Source organism: Diospyros lotus, chromosome 3, assembly GCF_014633365.1.
Source record: "Diospyros lotus cultivar Yz01 chromosome 3, ASM1463336v1, whole genome shotgun sequence".
NCBI lineage: Eukaryota > Viridiplantae > Streptophyta > Magnoliopsida > Ericales > Ebenaceae > Diospyros > Diospyros lotus.
Genome location: NC_068340.1, coordinates 1,416,549 through 1,431,604, shown reverse-complemented (window position 1 = coordinate 1,431,604; position 15,056 = coordinate 1,416,549). Strand labels below are relative to the sequence as shown.

Sequence of the window (15,056 nt, the reverse complement as noted above, 5' to 3'; positions counted from 1 at the left end):
TATTTTGAATAAAATTACTTTTAGTTCAGGATATGAAATGTTTAAATGTCCATTAATAAAGTATATAGGTAGAAAGAGCTATTAGGAGCATTTAAAATATTTAGTAACGCATGTCACAATTATAGACTTAAAATAATAATTTTTGATATTTTTAATTATAGAAGGGACCTTACGCTAAATAATATTATTGTATTAAAATATAAATTCATTGAATTCTAACATGACAGATATTCAATTTTAGTCGCCCAATATTCAAAATATTTGGGGGGCACTTTAGAAAGGCATTGGGACAATCTGACGTAAGAAGTGAATTAAATACGATGTGACTTTAAATTGACAATTCTTCTATTGTAACTTCTAGAAGACTAAATTTAACAAGTTTTGGGTTTGTTAGTTGCAATGAGCCCAAGTGGCACAAATCAACTTTTACTCTTCCACCTTTGGGTACTACATAAAATTTATCGCAAGAGTTTAAATTATTATAAATTGATGAAATAAGATTAAGTATACTGTGAATTTTTAAGAAAGGTAAGAGATGTGCCAGATCAAAGACTGACTATAAATTGAAGATAAGAAAATAATTTTACTGTTGACGAATAGGCTATTTGTTCACTTAAATTTAAATTTGATATTATTCATTAAGTGTAAAGACTTTATTATATACCTTTATATTAATGTAACATAAAATATATTATAATAGAGCCTAGAAGTAACTTTTTTAGGATGGCCATGAATCTTATGGAAGAGACTTCGAATTGGTAACGGCGTCCGACATTTTGGACGCTTGCACGCCAAGTAAGATCGGGCTGGACACTGTAAATTTAATCTCCAATTGCACGACAGAGTTTTCAATAATTACGTAAACTAGCACTTGTTTTTTTTTTTAAAATTACACTTTCTCCACTTGAGTCTTACCATTCAAACTATCAAACTTTCTCATTAACTCATTTCATAAATTTTAAGAATGGCTGGCAACCCCTAATGTTGCAAACGGCTAGGTGTTTGATTTAATAATAATTCATTCGTTAATTTAAATAAATTCAGCTTGATGTTAATTTTGAATCTTAATTTATAAACGAATCAAATTTGAGTTTAATAAATTTTTACTCATTAAATTTTACGAACATGTTTGATTAAGAATTTACAAATAAATCTTGAATAATCTTAGATTTTTTAATATAAACTCGAGTTTGACTAATCAATCTTTTAACGAATCGAGCTGAATTGAATCTGAACCAAATCCAAATTCAGCTCACATAAATTAAACTCTAATTTGAGTCCGCTTTTAAAATTCAAGCCTAAAAATTGACTACACATAAATTAAACTCTAATTTGAGTCCGCTTTTAAAACTAAAGCCTAAAAATTGACTACAGACCCAAGTTTACATCTAACTAAATTTAAATTAATTCGATTTGATTGTAACCCTCTGACCCGACTTTAAGTATATGTCGAGATCAAAAGGCAAGGGAATCTGATATTGAAGTAAACTTGAGGGGGTGCGGAAAAAGTTGACCCAGAGACAGAGAGAGATGAGGGTCAAAAAATAGAAGGGCAGATACGGAGAAGGTTCAAGTCGCATTGCTGTCCCCCAATAATCTCAGCACTGGCGGGCATCAGCCTCGTCCTACAAAACCCCCCTCTGCCTCCTGCCCTTCTCTTCCAATTCACGTAGACACCAATCCATCCATCCCTTCCCATTACTACTCACTTTGATACCAATCAACCGACCACGACCAGAAGAGGAAGAATCTGATAGAGCCTTCCAGAAGAAACAAGTATGTGTGGCGGTACATTTATGTCCGACCTCCTCCCTCGCAACGGTAGCCGCCGGCTGTGCGCCGCCGACCTCTGGCCCAGCCCTCCGGTCGTCCCCAAAGAGCATCAGAACATCACACACAAGAGGCCTCAATCCCCTGCAGGCAATTTCTCTTTTAACTTACTTCTCGTTATTATAGGGTGCGTGTGTTTTTACCACTTGTTTCTCAGTGGGGATTTTGTACGAGCAGGTGGTGAGCGGGTCGAAAAGGCTGTGAAAAGGCCGCGCAAGAACCTGTACAGGGGAATCAGGCAGCGTCCGTGGGGCAAATGGGCGGCGGAGATCCGAGATCCCAGAAAGGGGGTGAGGGTTTGGCTCGGTACCTTCAACACCGCCGAAGAGGCGGCCAGAGCCTACGACAGGGAAGCTCGTAAGATCAGGGGCAAGAAAGCCAAGGTTAACTTTCCCAACGAAGACGATCGCTACGTTCCTTCTCAACCCCGCCATCCGCCCTTTGCAATGCACAATCCTAATCCTAATCCCAACCCACCTTCTTATCCGACGTTTAACCATTTCGGGGCATACAATTCAAATGGGTTGTATAGTGCGCCAAGCCCTCTGAATACAGTCCCTGTTCCGTTTCTTTACAGTGAAGAAATTTCTGGTTCGGGAACCGATTGCTCTTCGACCGAGGGAAATCATCAGATGAATCAATTCCAGGGCGATGTGAATGTGAAGGTGAAGGAGGAGGAAGAGAAGCAAGAGCTGAGAAAAAGCAGCAAAGGAGGAGAGGCAGAGAACGAAGTGGAGAAGCTTTCGGAGGAGCTGTTGGCCTACGAGTCGGTCATGAAGTTCTACCAAATCCCGTACCTGGACGGCCAGTCGCCGGCTGCTCCGCCCAATCTCGCACAGGAGAGCGTCCTCGCCAGCGGCGTTTTGGATCTCTGGAGCTTCGACGATGTTCTCCGTCCTGCCATTTCCTAGAATCAGCATTCCCGTCCCCTTTTTCGTTCTTCTGTTCTGATTTCAATTTTCCTTTTGTCGTTTCAATTCCTGTTTTTGGCCGTCTGTAAATTTGGAAAGATTAACGATTCTGGGAGATTGGCATCCTCCATTGTCCCCCACCATAAACTCGTCACATCTACAAGTTTTGCTTTGTTCTTCACTGTTCGTTGTATCATTTCTAACTCTGCAATGGAATTGATTACCATCTACGAGTTTTACTTTGTTCTTCACTGTTCGTTGTATCATTTCTAACTCTGCAATGGAATTAATTACCATTTCTCTCTCCAAATATCATTCTTTCCCCAGGTGTCAAATCTTCCGTCCAGGTTTTCTCCTGCTGAACACAAAAACCGCCGTCCGTCGTCGCCGGCGGCGGCATGGCCGCAGAAAATTTACTGAAATGAATGCATAATAATAATAATAATTGTTAAGAACTTTTAGGGTTTTTTAGCATTTTAATAATAATTAGGGGCCCTTATGTCATTCAATACAAAATCAATTTGCCTTTGAAATATGTTCTGTTTGGTGGAGGAAGTTGTTCGAAGATTGCACCCAAGGAAGTTGTTGGAAGCTTGTCACCGTCCAACTCAAAATTAATTAATGATAATTCATTAGATTTTCATTTAATTTAATTGAATATCACCTTAAATATAAATTAACGACAACTTAAGTTAAATGATGATGGGCTAACGTGGGAAGAAGCGAATCGAGAAGGTAGGGAAGATTAGTGATGACTTGCTCTCTCACCTTATCTTAATTCATATAATCTTATCTTAATCATATATAGATTATATTGCTAAATATTTTAAAACTCAATATTTAATAGATAAATGATAATTTGGTCACATATTAACAAGATAATTATATACTGATTCTAAAATATAAAAACTTATGAAAGACAACTAAGCTTTCGTCTTAGTTTATGTGAAAATTTTTTATTTCTTCACCTTTACTCTTTAACCCAAACTTTTGGCTCCCCCACTTATGAATACAAAGACAAAGAATTAGTAAAATTGTTATTTAATCGGTCAATAATAATTTTTATATATTAATATATTATAATTATATATAAAAATTATTTTAAATAATTTTTATAGAGAGAGATATAGAGAACAGTGAAAGAGGGAAAGAGAGAGAGCGCGCACTGGTGGTGGTGGTGGTGGGTTTGAGAGACATTGAGAGAGAGAGTGAAAGAGAAGGGGAGAGAGAGAGAGTTGGCAGTGAAATGAGCGGGATTAAAAAAGATAAAAGATAAAAATTAAATAAAAAATAAATAAAAAAAATTTTGATAAAGCTTTCTCTAAAACTTTCTCTACAAGTAACATTACTCAAAAGTGTAATCTACATGTAAATACTCTGATGTTAAATTAGATATTAAAAACATAAATGCATTATTGAAATTAATAGGGAATTTTCTATTTATAGAGTAGAATGCATTTTTTTGAGATTTATTAGAATTAAAATTATTTTAGATAATTTTTATCTTGATATTTCAAGATCTACTAATATTAGGATTCTTATGAATGATATTTAACTTGATATTTTATTATGCATTGAAATTAAGATTTTTATAAATAATGTTTATTTTTTTTGTAAAATTTTGTTAGAGATTTTTGAATATCAAAATTATTTTTTTTACGCTTTATTTAGAACCCTTAGTTGAGGAGAATTTTATACTTTTTTAGTCTGTAAAATTATTTTAAAATTTTAGATTTTTTAATTATTTAATAAATTTTTGTCTATAACATATTAATATGAATACATGAGTGTGACTAAAAATGTTATTATTGGTTCTAAATAATATTTTTATTATTTAAAAAATATTATTTAGACACTCAATTATAATAATTTTATAGTAACATTTATATATTAATATATTATATTTTATATTAAAAATATTACAATAAAATATTCAAATAAGAATAGGCGCGTATGGGATGAATAAAAATAAGAATAATAATAAATAAATAAAAAGAGTGGGATCCACACAGGTCAAAGTGAGAAGTTGGAGTGGACGTGTCGCAGTCGCACATTCCAACAGCCGCCGGCCCACCGCTGTTTTAAAAAGTCGGCGCCCACCGACTTCCAAAACCTGTACTGTCGGGTTGATTTCATCGGATCCTCGTACTACAACGCTCGTACGCTCTACTACCTCCCTATCTACAGTTGCCTGTACTACACGTACTGCTCAACGTGCTATTTTTAGAATAAATAATTTTTTATAAATTAACGTGAAATATATGTATATTTTTAATAATTTTATTCATATAATTAATTAATAAAGGAAGATAGCGTTTTTTAAATTAGTAATTCAAATATTTGAAATTTAGATATTTTTTTTAAGTTATGGATAATTTAATTTTTTTATGATATGATATTTTATTTTCTTTATGTGTATGTTCTGCGTGATATAAATAATAATTTTGTTTATTGTCAATTAAAGCAAGAATTTAAAATATTAATAATTTCTAATAATTAAAATATTGAATGTTGAAGTTTTTATATGTGAGGGATCAAACATTGCATTTTTTAATTTTTGAGGGGTATAATAGATCAGTTAACCTATTCAAATATTGCAAATTGGTTATCCACGTGATTTGTCACTCTTAGAAATGAGCACGTTTCTATGTTATGGTAATAATTTACAGTAATAATTTTTAATAATTAAGATAAAAGTAGAATAAATTCAAATTATTTAAAAACAATGTGCAAAAATTTAATTTATTTTCCATTCTATACAGGGATCAAACGGATATGGACCTGGGCCGGCCCAACCAAGCGGTGGAGCTGAATCTCGGATCAGACACATCCAGTACAGATTGCCCAACTCGCCGGCGAGTATAAAATCCTGAACTAGAACTGAAGCCCACTAGTCCATGGGCTTGGATAGGTCCATCTCATTACAAAGCCCACCCAGAAAAGCCCAACAAAAAGTGCCCCAGATCAGATCAAAACCCTAGGGCCATCGTATCTGCCGTGATATAAAACCTCATCTTCGCCTTCGCTTCCCTTCTTGTCTCCTCTCTGAAGAGAGCTGTGCGTGCGTGAGCGACGGAGGAGAGTGAAGATGGTGTCGCTGAAACTTCAGAAGCGGCTAGCCGCCAGCGTCCTCAAGTGCGGCAAAGGCAAGGTGTGGCTAGATCCTAATGAAGTCAACGAGATCTCCATGGCCAATTCCCGTAAGTTCCCCTCGCCCGCTCCTGGAGGTTTTAGCGTTATCTTTTCTGTTCAGATTTATTTCTTGAGGATCGGTTCGCTCTGCTGTCGATTTAATTCAATTTGCCTACAGACTTGTTAAGGTTGTTTATTTTCTGGTTAAGAGTGTTTCTCTTTGCGTTTTTATTTCTTTGTATCTCGAACTTTGTTTCCAGTCCTTGACCGATATGCGCGCTCGGCGAATCTGTCTGCGTGATTTGGTGTGTTTTTGCATATTTTATAACTATACGTACTGGTGCAAGTATGGACAGACGCTCTGTATGTGTAATAACTTCTACAGAATTTCTTGTTCAAATACTAGCGGGAAACTTACTGTGTTTTTGGGGCTGTCCAATTGACTGTAGATGAACTGCTCATTTTCAAATATTTTTAACAAATTCTTTAAAACGTTCTTTGGCCATAATTGATGGGTTTCCATAGGTACGAAAGGAACTAATTGAATCCGGAAGTTTTAGATTACTCGAAGTAAATGCTATTTTCTGTTTCTGCGTTTCAAACTCAATAATGATTATCTTGAAATTTACTACTCAATTTGTTGGTGGACGTTGGCTTATAGGTTTATGGGGAAATAGACCCGTGGTCATAATTGATATATTTCCAGAGGGTGCAGAAGGAACTAATTGAATCGGGAAGTTTTAGTTTACTCACAGTGAATGCTATTTTTTGTTAGCAATTATGCATTTCAAACTCAATAATGACTATTTTGAAATCTGTACCACATTTTGTTGGTGGACATTTGCTTTGTCTGCTGTATATAGTTTTATGGAGAAATGGACCCTGCTTTCACATTTGCACATGTTGACATGATCACAGTGTTTGCACCGATGTGAACCCTGAAACATTGTAATACTTGTGTAGTTGCCTGTTATTGTTGCCTCAATTGGACTTTTTAGCAAGCCTTTGCTAATTTGTATTTTGCTGTGTTCATTTTTTTCTGGTTCGTTGATTGCAGGGCAGAACATAAGGAAGTTGGTCAAAGATGGTTTTATCATCAGGAAACCCACCAAGATTCATTCACGGTCTCGTGCGCGAAGAATGAAAGAGGCTAAGCGAAAGGGCCGGCATTCTGGATATGGTATTTTCTTTTGTTTTGAGAATAAGTTTGAATCAAAGTGGAAGATATTTTAAACTAACTATATTCAGATTGATATCCGGTTTGTTTACATCCTTAAAACAATATTTAGCTATGTTTGGATTGGATGTATATCAATGTTTAAAAAAGTGCACTGAAGCACGCTTTGATTGCAAAGTGCAAATGCTTAGGGCTTTTTGTGTGTGAAGCTCAGCAACTTTAGCTGAGTGCGATTAAAACATACTTAAATTGCACTTTTACTGAGTTTCAAAGCTCAAAAAGCGCGCTTCAGAAATGTGCTTCTGGGTTTGTTTAAATTTTTGCAATGACAGTGGCTTCTTGAATTGAAACCTTATCTAAAGAAAGTTGTTTAAGAGCTGATAAAATCATATATACAATTTAACAAACATAAAAAAAAAGATTGACTGTATGTACCAAACAAAAAATATTGATGGAAACATGTAATTAGATCTAAATTAGGTATTGCTGATATATTCTTGATTGTTGTCAATTAGGGATTGATGATTGATTCATGATTGTTGTAAAGTACAGATTGTTGATTGATTGTAAATTAGGAGTTGATCGTTTGGGGATTGCTATAAATTAGGGGTTGATTGATTGGGGATGCTTTTTTTTTCCTTATGCTTTTTTTAATGATTGTATGAACTTATAAACTGCTATAAAATATAAATGAAAATTGTTATATCATCTTATTTTGTTTTTTCTTTTTCAATGATTGCTTTTGTAATAGTTTATACTCATTTATGTGTGTTTTTACTTTGCTTAAGTGTGTGCTTCACTTTGCACTTAAGATTCATAAGCCTACTGCGCTTAAGTGCACTTAGCGCTTCTGAAAATACTGATGGATATATAAACTGAAACTCTAGAATCATTAAGTGGTGATGTTAAATGCATTTTTGAGGGAATATATGAGTCAAAAGTGTTTTATTAAACCAAAAATGGACAATATAGCTATGGTGTAGTTATCTTTGTTAACAGTCTGATTCTGTTCGCTATGGTGCAGCTGAGCTATAAGATTAATGATGATTGATAGTGACTTTTGTTTCAAGTTGTGCCCAAGAGTTAGAGAAAACTTGACTGGGTATTTATGTTAGTTTCTTGATGGATTTCAGGTAAACGTAAGGGTACAAGGGAGGCAAGGTTGCCCACCAAGATACTATGGATGAGGAGGATGCGAGTTCTTAGGCGCTTGCTCCGCAAGTACAGGGAATCAAAGAAGATTGACAAGCACATGTATCATGACATGTACATGAAGGTGAAGGGTAATGTTTTCAAGAACAAAAGAGTGCTGATGGAGAGCATCCACAAATCCAAGGCTGAGAAAGCTAGGGAGAAGACGTTGTCTGACCAATTTGAGGCTAAAAGGGCAAAGAATAAGGCTAGCCAAGAAAGAAAGATAGCCAGGAGAGAAGAACGTTTAGCCCAGGTATGTTTCTACCCATGAATTATCGTTTCATTTGTCTAACACCTTCCGCCAAGCATAATTAAAGGGGGCCTAGTTCCCTCTTAACAATGTTGGGTCTCAATTTATTGCATTTTCATTATCGTATGGTTGAACTTAGATGGTCTGGGATGTCAAATTTTGATTGTTTTCATTACATGTGCTGTCAGAAGTTTCAGTGCAGTTTGATCTTTGAAGGCACCTTGCTCTGCCTGGGCATTCAAAGTTCATCCTGTTGCTATATCATTTGGGGGATATTTATGGTTTTCTTTTCCTGAATCTGCGCAGGGACCAGGGGAGAAAGCACCACCACCGCCAGCAGCATCTGCACCAGCTCAACCCGCTCCGTAAGTTCTTATAAGCTTTTTATTGCCAAAATGCACGATCGGGTTATTTGGATTGAAATTTGAACCAGTTTTGCTTTTGCTGACAGGGGATCCAAGAAATCCAAGAAATGAGCATCTTATGTGAGGATCCATTAGTTCATATCTTCTGTCCTAGTTACTACAATAGTTTAGGTCATTTTGATGCAGAATGTGGATGTTTTTTTTTTTTTTGGTTCTTTTGGTTTTCCGTGGAACCATGCACCTTAAATGTGGAAGAACAACGGCTTCATCATCTTTGATATTACTTTTTGTTTGTTTTAAGTTTCTATTAAATGGTTGGCTCGTTTCTTTATTGTTGCATGTGAAGTATGAATATGGTAATTTTACGAGGCACTTTTACATAGTACGATCCGAGCTAGACTTGTGAACTGACTGGAAAATGTTCGCACGTACCCATGGTTGTGTTCTGAAGAGTAGTCATGATTGAAAAACAGGCTCTTGGCAGCTTGTTGCTTCTTATTTTGTTGTTAATACTGGGGTCAAGTGTAAATACGCCTAAAAAGGCAGGCCATTGGAGCCGAGAATTCTTAGTATTGGCGTCATGCTTACTCAGCCTAATCGATGGGTTTTACTGGTGGTAGCCTCCTCTCCTTTCGATGTGAAGAATGATATTTTTTTTGGTATGGAAACTGGTGGGTGAAATAGCATAAATCATCAATGAATTTTACACTAAGTTACAAAGTTAAGTGACAAAAACTAGAGTTTAGCTAATTGGAGGTGTCGCCATTTTGATTAAAGATAAACTCGTAATATATGGTATCTTGCAATGTTTGTTTGATTAAAAGATAAACTCAAGAGGATGGCCCTCATATTAAGGACAATGATTCCCGTTGGTGTTGGCAAGGGCATGTGATTGCTTCATATATTATAACAATGTGTAAAATATGTGCTGCACCGTAAGAGTCTGGTATAAAATACATAGAGAATTATCCTACTGTCCAAAACATGGGGATGGGGGTACGCCTCAATATATTAGTTCTCTGTTTAATGTTGGCACAGAACATGGATGTGAAAAAATTATGAGTATCAAGCTATATGTGCATATGAATGTAACGTGTTGGAGTGGGCAATCAAATATTGAATTATTATTTTAGGAAAGTGATAGATACCGCAAACACCACCCACACATTTGTGAGATAAGTTTCTCCTGGGGTCGGTCAATTGAAGTGGCTGCCAGAAATATGGTGGAATGTCACAACAGCCAGCCGGAACCACCGAAGCTACCTGCTAAACAAGATGCAGAAATGCTTGACTAACAAGCTTTCATTAAGCTGGCATTTGGAAGTGTCAAAAGGATGGTGATTTGGGATTGTGACCAGCAATCTCCTTTATATGTGCTGGCTGCTTGTATGTTGATGTGTGTGTGTGCACGTTTGTTTTCTATCGATGTTACTTTGGATTGTGAGAGTCTCGTATTTTTTTTTTTATGAGGTTAATTACTCGCTTTTAGAGTGATGGCACACAGAAAAATTCATTACCTAAAATTAAATTAGATGTGTCGTTCAAATGAGTTATAGGTTAAAACAACGATAACTTTATTATCTTACATGATTTAAGATAATAAGTATTAAGATATTGACTCATTTAAAAATCAAATTTAACGATATCAAAGAGCTATGGCTCTTTTTCCTTTGTCTCTGTTACTCTCTTTATATAGATCATGGCTACTAGCTCGTAGCCATTGGCAGCCATCGGTCTTGATAACTTGTAGAAAATGATCACTCTCATTTCTATATGCTTGACACAAGGAAACAAATATATATTTACTATAGTAATTCTCTAGCTGAACAGCATGCAAGAAGCCTCTAATCCACATATATCCTTCTCAAGTGAACAGTTATGACTCGTTTTAAGATCTGGTTTGGGTCTTATTCCAACAGATGGCCATTCTACTAATAGTCTCTTTCAACACGTAAATAACGAATATATATATATATATATATATATATAAGAGGCAAAGAGATCCACTGGCCCGTCGGCATTGCTTTAGTTCTAAACCATAAATGCCATGGAGCCCAAGAAGTTAACTGCATATATACGACAAGGTACAGTCCATCAGTAATATGATAAGATAGAGAAGGTTCTTAAAAGAGTGTACAAACATCGAAATTTTTTGAGGTTTGAAAGAGTGCACGGATGGATCGACAATAACACTAGAGAACTAACACTTCAGGCTTTAATGTGGACGATGTTATAGTATTAAAGAATATTGGTTAATATCGTATTGAATAAAGTATCAGATTTGTAATTAGTACAATATTAGTATTAGAATTGGAGACTACTAATTAATACTTCTAGCGTCAGCCGCTGGTAAATTAACCGGAATTGTAGGCAAGGAATGGTTAGTTTATTCCATGAAGCATTTTCTAAGAAGCAATCTAAACCTGAAAGGATTTTGTTAATTGGAGGCTACACCTGATATACCCAAAAGTCATAGGACACCCGTGAAGTGACTATGTTCCAAAAGCCACAGTTTATATGCAAAAGCACTTGCACTGGTCCACAAATAAATTACCGGACTTGGTGGGTTCAGATTCCCATTACAGAAACTTGCAAAATGCATCTTTAAAAACCTGAAATGCTGAATGATACATCCAGTCATATTCTCCCGTGACTTGCGATTAGATCTTTTTAAATGGTGAATAGAAGATGTAGGGAGAATCTAAGGGTCATTATTTTTGTGAAGAAGAGTGTAGTGTTGGGGAATACCCTTACTAATCATGCTAATCATAGAGGGGCATATATATAGATTTCATAGGTATTGATGGGTCCAGTAGTTGATCAAGGGGCAAATAAACAATATTATTTCACATGGGTCCAGGGCAAAAGTTTTTAGAGTATATGACTTTGATGATCTACTACTTGTTACTCATCAAGATAATACATGCATGGGAATCCATCCTTATAAAACTCTACTCAGCTATAATGGTAGTTTGTACCTTTGATGTAGATTGGTACACGGACTGATTAATCTGCGCAGCTTCAGCAATCACGAGCAGACCCATCTTGCTAGGTTGATATGATCAGAAAGCCTTTCTGCTATCTATAAATAAGCGCACAGCTTCAAGCCATTAAATCACAACATTCTCTTCATTCTCAAGAGAAAACAATTAAACTAGCTTTCCTTAATTAGAATGGCCAGAATGCAATCAAGGCTTCGGCTCGTTCCCTTCATTGCCTTAGCCTTGGTCTCATGTTCACAGGGGCACAACCAAAGTCTTCTCCAGCCTTCTTCTTCAGCTTCAACAACGTCCTCCATGTCCATGCTCACTTACCATGGAGGCCCGCTACTGACTGGACCCAGAAGCATCAACATATATCTTATCTGGTATGGATCCTTCTACCTGAAAGATAGAACCCCCATCACCGAGTTCTTCGCTTCCTTCACTCCTCCTGGGGAAATCAAACCACCAAAGGAGGCCACTGTGCCAACATGGTGGAGTACAATTCTTTCCTACAAGGACAGAGCGGGCAACCCAGTTTCTGGGACCGTCAAACTCGCCAAACAATTAGGTGACCCAGGCTATTCCCTAGGAAAGAACATCAAGCGCAGACAAATAGCCGATTATGTCAAAAACAAGATAGATAGGAAGTTGTTACCTTCTGATCCTCGAGGGGTGTACTTGTTTCTGACCTCTAAAAATGTAGTGGTGGAGCGATTCTGCATGAGTTCATGTGGCTTCCATAGTAGCATCATGACCTTGGGAAAGAAAAGAGTCGTTTATGCACACGTTGGAGACCCCTCCATACAGTGCCCTGGTCTGTGTTCATGGCCGTATGCCGTTCCAGCCTATGGTCCACCAGGTCCAGCGCTCGTTGCACCTAATGGGGTTGGCACCGATGGCATCATCATCAACATCGCCACCATTCTTGCTGCGGCTGCTACTAACCCTTTCAAGTCTGGTTACTTCCAAGGTGATGCCTTGGCACCGGCGGAGATCGTCACAGCATGCCCAGGAATATTTGGCCCTGGAGCCTATCCAGGATACCCAGGTGACTTGAAGGTGGATGCAATGAGCAAGGCAAGCTATAATGTTCATGGAATCAACGGCAGGAAGTTCCTTCTTCCAGCTATATGGGATCTGGTGCATAGCAACTGCAAGGTTGTTGCTTAATTATTGAGTTTGAATGATGAAGGTCGTCCTTGTATACAGTATCATATCCATAAAATTTGTTAGACAGTGGTTAAGCAGGTACCAGTCATAGTGCATAGATTTCATTTTGTATCTCATGAAACCCCTAAAAGATTGCTGCAATGAACTATATAGAGTAAATAAACTAGTAATTTGATTATGTAGTAGCAAATGTTTGTTTAGCAATGAACAAGCCAACAGAGGAACCCACTAAAAGTATTATTAATAGAAGGCATGCAATGGCACAGGCACACAAATGGTATATTAGGGCAACTGGGTTAATCACCAAAAGTTTATCAAGCTGGTTATCTGCAAGTCTCAAAGCATTAGTGACCGAAGACAGGAGCAAAGGGGTAAGAATAAGGCATCTATGGCAACACAGTTGAACATAAAATCCCATGTTATACTTTCAGTTCACATGTACAAGACAATATTAGATCTTATGTAGGTCCAAATCATAATCCTAAATTTTAATAGCTTTTATTCAGAGCACACTTGGCAGAGACATCTGTAACTTACTTTTCACACATGATCTTGAACCACATATTTGAAAAATTCAGCAATCAGATTGAATCGCTACCACAAGTTCCCAAGAAACCTTTTGAGATAAGGGCTCTCTCCAACCTCACCTCGATCCCTCATCACAAGTTAAAAAAAAAAAAAAAATTCATGTCCTGTATTCTAGTTGAATATAAGCAGAGCAAGAGCGGGGCTTTTGCCGCTTAGTATAGTATTTGACGATGAAAGTAGGATTCGAGAAAGAAGTGAAAAATAGATAACAAGTCTTTATCCATTGAGGCCCTACTCATTATATAGGTCGAGTTTGTAACAACTAAGCGAGAATTTAAGCAAAGTCTCTGAGTTAAGATTTTTGGACTCCAATTAAGATTTTTCAAGGGTAGACTCTTTCGTAAGGTAACAAAAGAATTGGCAAGTGTCACACTCTAGTTAGCAGGATATGTGGTGCGTTATGCTTTAGCCAACAAGATATATAACATACTATGATACGTGAGAAGTTTTAACTAATAGAATATATGACATACTATGATAAGTCTCTTCTTAATAAATAAATTTTGAGATATAAATTTATAAATTAATATAATTCTGGAATCTCGTTATCATATATTTAGAAGAAATCTTTCCCCCAAACTTTCTATTCAAACGAGCAAGTGAAAAAATAATTTTGATTTCGAAATAACATGTGATAGACTCGGCTTACTTAGAATCAGTCATAACCAAAAAAAAAAAAAAAAAAAGAATTTTTATGGTGATTCTAGATAATGGGCATTCAAAAATTATATTTATTTATAAATTTACACTTAAGATTCCTTTCGAGAAGTAGTTACCATATGTTTTACTAGTTGAAACATAATGGATCTTCTATCAAATTCTTTGATAATTGACAAAAAGATTCGCGACAAACAGATTTTTTCTCTAATATTTAAGATCTCAAAAAATCTCATCTAATTGTTATAAGTTTTTTTTATCTGTATAAGGTGCAAAATCTCAACAAGTAAAAACATTTGTTATTTATTTAATTTATTTTTAAATACCAACTTAATCATCAAAGATTATATATGGAGAGACAAAACTCCACTGGTACAGAAGGAGGAGTGAGAAGTCCATACCATAATCATCTAAAACTGTGTAATTGAACGCATGTGAAAGTAAAATCATGATTCCATGCTTCTGGAAGAAGCATCATCACATTTCCATATTCTTTATTGAAGCTAATGTGTATATCAATCAGCAAAGAAAACCAAAATAAGACAAAGATACTTACCTCATCGCACGCCATGGAAAGGGCTTCACACAGTACCTTTCTATTTCCCCTGAAAGAGAATAAACTCACAAGATTTCATTTTCTTCTGTTTCTGTCTGGCAGTGGCAGTTGGGGGCAAGGCTTGTCGTGGGTGAGTGAGCAATTTCCAAATTTTAATAAATAGAGATGGATGGGGATTTTTAGGAATTCATTTTTTATTTTCTCCATTTAATTTGCATCTTACTCCAATTGAAGCACAAGGA

The 15,056-nt window shown here is 36.2% G+C and overlaps 3 protein-coding genes across 3 annotated transcripts; all 3 read left to right on the top strand.

The window, feature by feature from the left end:
• Positions 1–1,571: 1,571 nt before the first annotated feature.
• On the top strand, positions 1,572–2,980 carry LOC127796485 (ethylene-responsive transcription factor ERF071-like). The gene is made up of 2 exons (XM_052328642.1): positions 1,572–1,914; positions 2,002–2,980. Exons 1-2 carry the CDS (start codon positions 1,779–1,781, stop codon positions 2,739–2,741), a joined length of 876 nt encoding a protein of 291 aa, XP_052184602.1. The 5' UTR covers positions 1,572–1,778; the 3' UTR covers positions 2,742–2,980.
• Positions 2,981–5,761: 2,781 nt separating this feature from the next.
• LOC127798454 (60S ribosomal protein L19-1-like) lies at positions 5,762–9,190 on the top strand. Its single transcript, XM_052332027.1, has 5 exons — positions 5,762–5,941; positions 6,931–7,053; positions 8,184–8,497; positions 8,801–8,859; positions 8,946–9,190. Exons 1-5 carry the CDS (start codon positions 5,830–5,832, stop codon positions 8,968–8,970), a joined length of 633 nt encoding a protein of 210 aa, XP_052187987.1. The 5' UTR covers positions 5,762–5,829; the 3' UTR covers positions 8,971–9,190.
• A 2,652-nt stretch (positions 9,191–11,842) lies between these two features.
• On the top strand, positions 11,843–13,191 carry LOC127796595 (protein EXORDIUM-like 2). Its single transcript, XM_052328797.1, has one exon. The coding sequence runs from the start codon at positions 12,033–12,035 to the stop codon at positions 13,011–13,013; it is 981 nt and encodes a 326-aa protein (XP_052184757.1). The 5' UTR covers positions 11,843–12,032; the 3' UTR covers positions 13,014–13,191.
• The last annotated feature ends 1,865 nt before the right edge of the window (positions 13,192–15,056 follow it).